The sequence below is a fragment of the Mus caroli genome, unplaced genomic scaffold (assembly GCF_978045245.1).
Source record: "Mus caroli unplaced genomic scaffold, Mus_caroli_1 scaffold_6, whole genome shotgun sequence".
Lineage (NCBI taxonomy): Eukaryota > Metazoa > Chordata > Mammalia > Rodentia > Muridae > Mus > Mus caroli.
Window position 1 is genome coordinate 119,684,595 of NW_028227261.1, and position 11,648 is coordinate 119,696,242.

General features: G+C 41.6%; 1 protein-coding gene across 3 annotated transcripts; it reads left to right on the plus strand.

Annotated features, from left to right (window-relative positions):
• Positions 1-539: 539 nt before the first annotated feature.
• Smim8 (small integral membrane protein 8) lies at positions 540-10,510 on the plus strand. 3 transcript variants are annotated; one of them, XM_085838481.1, is made up of 3 exons: positions 540-715; positions 7,764-7,916; positions 10,037-10,510. In XM_085838481.1, the coding sequence occupies exons 2-3, from the start codon at positions 7,782-7,784 to the stop codon at positions 10,193-10,195; spliced, it is 294 nt and encodes a 97-aa protein (XP_085694607.1). In that variant the 5' UTR covers positions 540-715; positions 7,764-7,781; the 3' UTR covers positions 10,196-10,510. The 3 variants fall into 3 exon arrangements, with proteins under 3 accessions (XP_085694607.1, XP_021016604.1, XP_021016605.1); XM_021160945.3 differs by having other exon boundaries at positions 540-660; positions 7,760-7,916; XM_021160946.3 differs by having other exon boundaries at positions 541-715; positions 7,760-7,916.
• The last annotated feature ends 1,138 nt before the right edge of the window (positions 10,511-11,648 follow it).

An 11,648-nucleotide genomic window follows, 5' to 3' on the forward strand; every position in this document is an offset into this window, starting at 1 on the left:
ATACAAGTGATGGTAGATGATCCCTGTCTCAGAACGGCTAGACTGACCACAGTCCCGGTTCTAAAGACTCGAACCCTTCACCACCACCTGTAAAACTGCTAATTCTGGTCCCCTTTCTCTTAAAGCTCTTCTGCCACACCACTGCTCAACTAAAAGCACCCTATAAAGCCCCAGACTCCTTTTTGGCGATACTGCACTTCCTTCTCTTGGAGGCAGCTGGATTCTAGCCTGAATCTTTCCATTTCCATTACGTGCCATTAGGCCCCATTTCCAATTCTGGATATCTCTTTTTGTAAATATACATGAAACCCACGAAACGAAAGATTATTTAAATGTGAGAGGCTGAAAGTCAAAGGCCCCAAGAAATCAAACCAGGCTGCTCATCTGGGTTCCAAAGCCAGGGCTCAGCCCGGACCCCTGCTCTACGGCCTCCGGAGCATAGATGGCGCTGTGGTGCGGCTCTTAGCACCCCGGCGGGAACGCGCACTGGTGGGAGCGTCCCGGGCGGGAGCGCGCACCGGGAGGGAACGCGCACTGGTTGGGCGCGCACCGGGCGAACCGGAAGGAGAGCCCAGCAGCCGGCGTTCGCACCGGACGCCGGAAGTCTCTGAGCCTGGCGGCGTCCGAGCTGAAGCTTTCCCGGCTTTCCAATTGCCCAAGGTCAGGCTCCGCCAGCGCTCGAAGGGGAGGGTTGTGGTTTGCAGAAGATGCTAGGGTAGGTTGCCGACAGCCCAACATTCAGACTTAACTGACCTTGGTTCCGTAGGGAAGTTCCGAAAGCACTTGGGTCTTAGTGAGCTCTCCACCCTGCGCTGCGGGGAAGACCACAGCCGTGCCGGGAAGCCTGCCCGCCGACCACACAAGTTCTCACACTTGTTTATGAAGATTTATACTGAGCTCCGTAGGCGCCTGGGTATCTGACCGCGATCTGAAAAGCTTTACAGCCTTCAGGTCCCTGCCACAGTGACACTCTTTCCCCAATCCATGAGTGGGGTAAATTACGAGGTGGAAAGTGGTGTGTGTGTGTGTGGTGTTTTTCTTTTTTCACTTTAAAAGTTATATTTTACAGTAAAAACGGATAGAGTTCATTTTTAAAAATCTAAGCGATCTCATTTCCCCTCTGCGAGACAGGATGTACAGCTGGCTGTCCTGGAACTCGTTCTGTAGACAAGGCTGGCCTGGAGCTCAGAGAGAGCCGTCTGCCTCTGCCTCTCTAGTGCTGGGCTTATCTTAGGGTGCTGCGTCTGGTAGTACTTTATAAGTGCAAAATACTTTCCTCAAAAATCAGTTTTGGAAAAAGATGCTGATGGAATAGGAGTCCACTACAATGGGATGAATTGGATTATCCTACCCTAATAGTGAAAAGACATCGAAGGTAGGAAGGTTGCAGTATCTGTAGGATGTCCGCTATTTTGTTAACATCTTTCCTTTTAAGAATGTTAACAATGTTAAATATACATCTATAATATTGCAGTGTATAATATCATCCCTTTATTAAGGTGGAATCAGAGTTGTCACTTACTCCCCCCCCCCCCAAAAAAAAAGCACGTTAGAAGTACCAGAGTTGCGATTAAACATAGTTTCCTCAAGCTATAAAGCCCTGATTCTTTCTCAAAGTTGCTCATATTAATCTAAACTATTGAAGGTGTCCTATTCCGGACTTTTACTTTCTTAAGCACTAAAAGAGTATAGTATGTGAAACATACTAACAAGAGCATTTATACTATCGTTGAATGTTTGGTCCATTTGAGGCACTTCTCTATATATTTGAAAATAGAGTGTTTTTCCTAAACCAGTTCTCATATTGCTTATATCTTCATACTTCCCCATACAATATAATATAGGTATCTATGCCAATCTTGTTGTAGTGAATTTGGTGTGTACAGACAAAGGTAGTTCATTCGTTCACATAAGCACATGTGCAATATGTGTGTAGAAGCCAGAGGTCAGCCTGATGTTGTTCCTCAAGGGCCACCTACCTTGTTTTCTGAGACAGAGTTTCTCACTGGGACCTGGGACTTACTGATCCCAAAGGGCTGGCTGGTCAGAGAGCCCCAGAGATGAGTCTGCCTCCCCGACCACAGCACTGGGAGATTTATGGACACACCACAGCCTGGGTTTTACACCAATGATGCTGGGGATTGATGCAGGCCCTCAGCACCTCTAGTTAGTAGCAATATATCGTCTGACGTTATCAAGTGTTTATATAATGAGCTTCTTCATTGCCCACGAATCCACCTGTCGAACCTCTTCTTCCCAACAGGCCCCTCTTTCCTCCCTCCCCTCAACCTCCCTGTGTGCATAAAATTATCCACCAGAGCAAGAACAGTTTATCAGTGGGTATACCACTGAGGGAGATGGCACTTTCTCACTAGTTAACTGCTAATAGTTCCTCAGGGAGGAGTGGGGCCTGGTGCTTATTTTGTGTGAATAAGTGTTTGTCTGTGTGTGTGTGTGTGTGTGTGTATGCACCATGTGCGTGTCTGGTACCCATGGAGGCCAGGAGAGAGCATTGGACCCCTGGAACTAGAATTGCAGGCAGTTGTAGCCACCATGTGGGCTCTGGGAACTGGCCCTAGTCTTCTACAAGGGAAACAAGTATTCCTAACTGCTAGGCTGTCTCTTTAGCCTAACTAGTGAAATTTCAAGTGTTGGTTCTCAAATATATTGTGGATCATCCCCTTGAATATTGATTTTGGTACAGTAGAGGAGGAAACACACACACACGATGGCTAGCCCTGACTTTGTTTGGACTTCCATATGGTGTCATGATTTCATGGACCTGCTCTTCTGTCTTGAGGTATACCCTTTCCCCTCACAAGGAAGAAAGGCAGAGCAAAATAAAAAAAAAACATTCTATTATAGAGCAACATATGACATAGTGTAGCTTATCATTATCAACAAGTATGAGAAATTCTGTTCATGGCATGCCCGCCCATGTTCTTGATTATTAGTAGATAAGAAGTGTGATGGGAAAGGAAGACAGAAATACAGGCACTTGGACAGATTGTACAGCTGACAGGGAGAGATAGCTCAGCGGTTAAGAGCACTGACTGCTCTTCCAGAGGTCCTGAGTTCAAATGCCAGCAACCAGATGGTGGCTCACAACCATCCGGAATGAGGTCTGACACCCTCTTCTGGTCTGAAGACAGCTACAGTGTACTTACATATAATAATAAAATAAATCTTGGCTCCAGAGCGAGCAGGGTTGGAGCCAGCAGGGATCCTGAGTTCAATTCCCAGCAACCATATGATGGTTCACAACCATCTGTACAGCTTCAGTGTACTCATATACATAAAATAAATCTTAAAAAATATTTTGCAAACAGATGCACGTGGGTTAATCACCAAATTATTTAGGAGTAGTGCAAAGACAGTTTCCCATCATCCCCACTGTAGGGTGTAGCCTTTAACACAAGAAAGGTTCAACTAGAGGTTGGCTAACTGTATGCAAATGAGTAAGAGCAAGTTACCTCAGTGACAGATGGCAACAACAAAAGGGCAGAAGCTGAAGAGAGCGAAGGGAAGATTTAGGATGTTCAAATGGAAGCTCACCTGAAAGTAACATTTCATTCGAGTGGTAGTGTCAGGATAAGTTATTGCTGTGCCTTGAACTTGTGGTTAGTTCTGCAGCTTTTCAGAATGGAACTTAGGTTTAGTTCTAGACTCCTTGAAAAGAGTCAGTGAGCTTCTCCTTCTAGATTACACGTTCACTCGTTGCAGTTGCAGTTTGTTTTCTCACACAGTACTTACTGGTAATTTAGATGTGAAGAAAGAACCAAATCTTTCCATTCTTCCTACACATACAAAGTTCTGGGGAGCAACGAGACAGACAAGGGCTTTCTCTTATATGAAAAGATTTTGTTCTTTTTTTCTAAGATTTATTTCATTATTTATTATATATTAAATATTTATTTTATATATTATTTTATACATTGTTGCTGTCTTCAGACACACCAGAAGAGGGCATTGGATCTCATTACAACTATGTGGTTGCTTGGAATTGAATTCAAGACCTCTGGAAGAGCAGTCAGTGCTTTTAAACTCTCCTTTTTTTTTTTTTTTTTTTTTTTTTTTTTTTTTTTTTAATAGCAAGCTTTAAATCAAAGTTTAATTCACACAATAAAAATTCACTTTTCAAATCAGGTAGGGGAAAACTCAAATTTTAGAGGAGGAAAAAAATGAGCGCTTATACAACCATTCACATGTTTGCTGAGATCCAGTGGTCTATAAAGTCAACTGTATAGGAAATGGTAGAAAGCAGGGATGGTTCCTGTGAGAGCTTCAAGCTTCATCTACAGGAGTATTTGAATAGGTTCTGCCCTCTGTTGCCTACCATCACTGGTGTCCCAAATTAAGGATCTAAAGTGGTGGTTCTCACCCGTCCTAGTGCAGTTCCTCATGTTGTGGTGACCCTCAGCCATAAAATTATTTTTGTTACTACTTCATAACTGTAACTTTGCTACTGTTGAGAATCATAATGTAAATATGATTATACATTACAATATCTGTGAAAGAGTTGTTTAACCCCACAGGATTATGACCACAGGTTGAGACTGGCTAATAGGGAACAACTTAACTCTTGAGGGTTCGTGACTCCTACACTGTTCTAAGGTGGAATCAGAAAGTCTACAATTACGGGCGAAGAGGTCTTGACAGTAATAACCATAGCATATGTGGAAAGCCAACAAATAAACAACCTTTATTTGACAGATATACAAAATGAGAAATTCTTTCCTTGCAAGCTGATGTTCTTAGCACGTTATTAACCCAGTTAAGTGCTGGCAGGGAGTAGTGACAGCTGCAGCTATTTTTAAGTACTGAGCACCTAGTTTTCTCCATAACCATAAAGTTGCAAAAATATTGCTTTTCATTCCTGTGAAACAGAAGAGCTAATGGCCGAGAATTAATTGGTGTACAAAGCACCAGTACCTGAGTAGGAATGTTTACATCTTCATAACATTTACTGCGTAGGAAGCTGCAGTCTTTCCCCTGTGTGGTTGTTAACTTGAGTCTGTGGGGAAATGTCTACTTCCCTGCATTATGTGGTAGGAATGATACCTGGAAGCAAAACGAACCAGAAGACAAAAGACACATTTGGGTTTAACTAGATAGAGAAGTGTTTAGATTAAGGAGGTAGCAGGTCCTGTCCTCATTTGGAGGGTGCCGACTGGGCTGAGAACAGGTAGAAATGGCTGCCATTTCTTACTGTTTGGACAGGGGAGGGCTTAAGGCTTTGGGGGTCATGGAGGATAACAGAGAGGCTGAGAGGAGTATGAGCTGGGCTAAGTGGTTGGAGGAGATAGTAAGAAAGGAATGGTAGTCTTCCTCAGGCTGCTATGGAAGGGCAAGTGGTGGGGAGAAGTAAAGATGGCAGAAATGAAGGAATGGTTGGTTATACTCTGATCGCTGCCTTAGCCCTGGCTGCATACAGTGTAACCAGAACCAGGTGACTTCCAACTTGTACCTGTATTGTCATACTCAAGAAAGGAAGGAGAGGACAGGAGAGGGGGAAGGAGGGAGAGAAGAATGGAAACAGAGATGGGAAGAGGCAATTTACCCAGCAAGACCTAAAGCACCAACTAAAAAGGAAACACGTGGCCATCATTCTTGGAGCACATCTAGGATCAAAAAGAGTGTTTGTTTGTTGTTTGTTTTAAGAGCTTTGGGTCCAGCATGATGGAGCACACGTTTAATCCCACCACTTGGGACTCAGAGGGAGGCAGGTCTCTGCAGGAGCCATCATAGGAGGAGCTCATAGCGAGCAGGTGATCTTCCTGAGACGAATCTGCCTTGGATTAAAATCCATAACAGATGTGCTCCAATAGGCAAGGCCCCCAAAAAATTCATTTTAAGAAAGATTCCTGCTATGAATGTGCTTTTCCTGTTATTATTAAGTATATAACCATCACTAGGAACTAGGCCACACTTTTGAGCAGATCTCTGCAGAACAATGAAGATGTACGATCTTGTAGTGCTATATAGACAAATAGATAATAATTCTATAGAAATCCTGATTTGATTCAAGTAATTTTAGGAAGAAAGTCTTTAGAGATGGTCTTATGCTAGAAAGATGTAATAAAGTTAGAATCAAGAATAGAATGTGCCCACTCCTCAGAATAGTAAATGCTGCATAATAAGAAATATAATGAGCTTTCATAAATAATATAAGAAAAGAATAAGAATAATAAGAGAAATAGACTTAGGACAATTTTGTGTTCAAGGAAAAACACTTAGATCCAAGGATAAAGTCACCGGTGTGCACTATGATAAGGTAAGGCCATCTAAAAATGGTTGCTTTGAACTTTTAATGAGTATACTATGATGAAACACTGAACTTAATATCAGCATCATTCCGTAACTCCCATTTTACGTAACATTTTACCTCTGAGGTTATTTTCTCTTTTCTTTTTTTTTTCTTTTTTTTTTTTTAAGATGTCTTTATTTAAATGAGTACACTGTAGCTGTCTTCAGATATATCAGAAGATGACATTGGATACCATTATAGATGGTCATGAGCCACCATGTGGTTGCTGGAATTTGAACTCAGGAGCTCTGGAAGAGCAGTCAGCACTCTTAACTGCTGAGCCCATGAGGTTATTTTCTAAAGGACGTTTTGTCTTAGAAGATATTAAAAAAAAAAAAAAACAAAAAACCCAGAGAAAAGAAATAAAGTTGGTGATTGGTTGAATGGTTTGGCTTGGGGAGCTTTGGCTCATCCATCCATCCATCCAAACGTGTATGTTTGGATGTAGGGTATATGTTTATGTGTGTAAGCATGCATGAATACTATGGAGTTGATTGTGACAGACAGTCTGGCCAGAGTGTGGATGTATGAATGTTTGAATGTGTATGTGCATATTTGCCTGTATACAACATCTTAATTCTTTTCCTTTCCTTCCTCTCTGGTTCACAAAGAGTTAACCAGCGTAGCCAGAGAGGCTTCTGGCTGATTCGCCAGAGAAAGGAGCACCAACAATAAATCCTTTCACTTCATCCCCTGCTGTTTTTTTTTTTTTAAGATTTATTTATTTATTATATGAAACCCAGTACACTGTAGCTGTCTTCACACACTCCAGAAGAGGGAGTCAGATCTCTTTACAGATGGTTGTGAGCCACCATGTGGTTGCTGGGATTTGAACTCTGGACCTTCGGAAGAGCAGTCGGGTGCTCTTACCCACTGAGCCATCTCACCAGCCCCCCCTGCTGTTTTATGATGAGGTGCTAAACAGTTTCTGGCCTCTGAGGAACTCAGACAGGCAGGTCAGCTACCTCACTCAGCAAAGTCACTGTAGACTTAAGGCAGATAAATATTTTATTATTATGCAGCAACCTGAAAATCTCATAACCCCCACTGATGCTCTTCCTCCTCTGCTGCCTCAAGAAGACCCAAGAACAAGCAAGAACAACAGCTGGGGCTGTCCCGCCCCACCCCCCAGGGCTCTGTGAGTTCAGGGCTGACAAGGTCTGGTAGGGAGTCCCAGGCCAGCCAAAGCTGCATAGCAAGACTGTCTCAAATAAACAAGAGAAGTTTATTGAAAAATAATTACAGAAGCCAGGCATGGTGGCACACACCTTTAATCCCAGCACTCAGGAGCCAGATGCAGGCAGATTTCTGAGTTCGAGGCCAGCCTGATCTACAGAGTGAGTTCCAGGACAGCCAGGGCTACACAGAGAAACCCTGTCTGGAAAAACAAACAAACAGACAAACAAACAAACAGTACAAAGAAAATAAATAAACACTTTTTTTTTTTTTTAGGTAGTAATCTTCAGTAGCCAAGATGTCTTCAGCACCTGATCCTCCAACAGTTAAAAAAGAACCGTTAAAAGAGAAAAACTTTGAAAGCCCAGGCCTCCGAGGGACGCACACAACCACCTTATTTCGAGCTGTGAATCCCGAGCTCTTCATTAAACCCGTAAGAAAAACATCCAGGAGACTCGTTCGCTTTCCTGTAGCTTTGGTGTATGGGGAGGAAATTTTATGCCGACTAAGAAGACCCTAAGCTGGTCATGGTGGCATGTACCCATAATCCTAGCCCTTGGGAGAATAGGCAGGAGATTAAACAGGGTTCGAGGCCAGCCTGGGGCTATAACCTGTCTTAGAAGGTAAAAGGAAATTTTAAATGCTCTGTCACATGGAAAACTCCAAAACATGTATTTATATACTGTTTCGGAGGTAGGTAATTTATCTCTATTGGTGTTGCAAACTAGTGAATGTATTTCATTTAATGAATTTTATTTTAAAATATAAATTCTACTTATAAATGAAATAAAAATTTAAATATAATTATTGAATTAGTTCATACTTGATATGAATTTTAATAATAGTTGTGACTATAAATTGTTCTAAAGCTAAACAACTTAATTAAGTCATTAAAGGATTTAAAAACCCTTAGCTGAGCTGGGCGTGGTGGGGCATGCCTTTAATCCCAGCACTCGGGAGCCAGAGGCAGGCAGATTTCTGAGTTCGAGGCCAGCCTGGTCTACAAAGTGAGTTCCAGGACAGCCAGGTCTACACAGAGAAACCCTGTCTGGAAAAACAAACAAACAAACAAAACAAAAAACAAAACAAAAAAAAACCCTTAGCTTTCATGTAATTTCAGTTGTTGAAGATGTTTCATAGTGGCAAATTTAAACTCCTCTGAGCTTGTAGCCTTTCCTAGATGTTTATCCAGATTGAAAAAAAAAAAAAAGACACTTATTTTGAGACTAAGCTTTGAGAAAATAATTATACAGTACTTCCCCCTTGTGTTTTTCTTTCTAGGCTCTCTCTCAACCATGACCCCTAAATATTAATATTTGTTTTGACCAAAGAGGAAAAGAACATAAAATTGCTTACTCTGTTATAATTGTTCTATTTTATTATTGTTGTTAATTGTGCGTTGTGTTTAGTTTACAAATCAAACTTTATCATAGACAAGTGTTACAAGAAAACTACAGTTCATGCTGTATGAGGGTCTGGTACCATCTTTGGTTTTAGGTATTTACTGAGGTTCTTAAAATGTATCCTCCATGGGCAAGGGGGATTAATTAATATAGGAGGCATGGAAGCGGAAGCTATTATACTAATTGTATTGCTACCATGCATGTGCATCATCCAAGAAAAAACAATTTAATGAGTGTAAACATGTGCAAAGGTAGGCACGTCTGATTTATATATTTACAAGGATTGCAAAGATAGACAAGTACTTCTCTTGAAACTTTCCATCTCTTTAATTCAAAGCTCTATTAAATGAGCTAGCTCTGTCAGTCAACAGGGTCTCGAGGAAGGGAGTGAGGATTAAAGAAGAAAAAAAAAAAAAGGCAGTTAGACACCATTATAACATGACCCTAGCAAGTGTGAGGCCCAGTGTCAAATTCTTGCCTGAGCATACTTCCTTGTCCTAGCCCAATGTAAATATTCTTGTGAGTATCCTTGAAGGGGCACCAAGAGCTCTCTACACTATATCACTTTGATTTTAAGAGTTTTGAGTCTCCCAGCAATACTTCAGGGTACTTAAAACAGCATACTATCTGTTTCAATTGCTACATTTCTTGAATAGTGTAGGTTCCCTAAGCAGAGGGTCTTATGTTTCCATTGCTGTGCATTATATAAGTTATGAAAGGTTTCTGTGACAGTTGTCCATGTGCTGGGCAAGAGAAATAGCATGTGTACCACATTCCTCAAGTTCTAATAAAGTAAACTAAGTTGCAGTTGCAGTTCAGAGAGGTGACAGCTCCAGAATAGCCCCATGCCTCCCTCCTCAGTGGCCTCTCACCTTCCTGGAGCAGAAGCCTAAGTTGTCCAGGCCACAGAAAGAAAGCTGGAGATGAAAAGCAAGAGTCTTATATCTCCTGTAATTACTCAGCAGTTAAGCTGATTGGATAAATGGTTGTAACTTTAAGCTGATTGGATAAATGATTGTAACTATCAAATGAATGAAAATGCCAGCGTTAGAATGCCGGAGTGGCAATCATGACTTGTCATGCCAAAAGGGAAGTGCTCTCCTTAAATCATTAGTCTTACTGACACTTCACACTTCTTTTTCTTTGGCAGAACAAACCTGTGATGGCTTTTGGATTGGTAACCCTTTCACTTTGTGTGGCTTACATTGGTTATCTGCATGCAACTCAAGAGAACAGAAAGGACCTCTATGAAGCCATTGACAGTGAAGGGCATCGGTACATGAGGAGAAAAACATCCAAGTGGGACTAACTGCTGCTTCCTTCAGGTGGAGTGTTATTATAGACTCCGACACCTTTGAAAGAAAGACTGTTAGTGCACAGAATTGTTTCTTGTTCCATAATATGTTAACAAGGGAGAATATAAAATCGAAAGTAGTCCACTGTGCTGAGTTTAGTCTCATTCCAGCTGAAGGTATTAAATTCTGTATAATAAAAGTACCCAGTACTGTTACATTTGCATGGAGTTTCTAATGTTTTAAAGTGGATTGTGCCTTTGCAGCAATGCTTTACTGTTTAGTAGAGAAGACAACCCCTTCAGTTACTAAAATCATAATTAAATGAAAGAATAAAACAAAGTGGTTTGAGTTTTTCTTTTAAAACAGTTGTAATACTGAACCCAGTAGAAGAGCAAGTGGGTGATATCCTGAGTGCACTGGCACAGAAGAGGACTTTTTGAACACAACAGCATTAGTATAAGCACTAAGATCTTCAATAAATGGGATCTCGTGAAACTGAAAAACTTCCATGAGGCAAAGGGCACTGTCATTTGGACAAAGCAGTAGCCTATGGAATGGGGAAAGACTTTACCAACTCCACATTCAATAGAGGACTAATATCCTAAGTATAAAAAAGAAATCAAGAAACTGTATCCAATTAAAAACGGTACAAATCTAAACAGAATTCTCAATAGAGGCTGAGAAACATTTAAGGAAATGTTCAACATCCTTAGCCACCAGGGAAATGCAAATCAATACTACTTTGAGATTCCATCTTACACCTCTCAAATGGCTAAGATCAATAGCATAAGTTGATAGTTCATGCCGCTAAGAATATGGAATAAGAGAAACACTCATCTATTGCTGGGGGTGTGTGCAAATTTGTATAGCCACTATAGAAATAAATAGGGCAGTTCCACAGAAAGATAGGAATCCACGTGCCTCAAGATCCAGGTATACCACTCTTGAGTGTATACCCAAAGGACTCTACATCCTTCTACAGAGACACTTGCTCAACCATGTTCATTGCTGCTTTATGCATAATAGCCAGAAACTGGAAACAGCCTAGATGTCCCTCCATAGAAGTATGGATATGGAGTGAGCTGCAGCCAAGATAGAAGTATCTGAGATGGAGACAACTCAGAGTTTGTCCTGCTGGGATGGAAAATCTGGGTTCACCTATGAGCAGTTCCAGGAGCTAAAAAACTGCTTCAAGAAAGACTACCTCCCTAAGGAGGAGTCTCTGGAGGCCTGGCTGACGCGCTCAAACTGACAAAAGGAGACGTTAGGATTTGGTTCTTTGAGGAAAGGCATAAATAAGATGACGCTCAAGTGGTTGTCTGAGGCTCAGCGATTGAAGCTGTAGTCTGTGTACAACTCAAGGAACCAAGGATTGGGGTGGAAGTATTAGTTTAACCAACCTCTAGTACAAGAATTGGGTACAAGAGTTACCACTCAACACCAAGAGGGACCACCAGGCAGAACCCT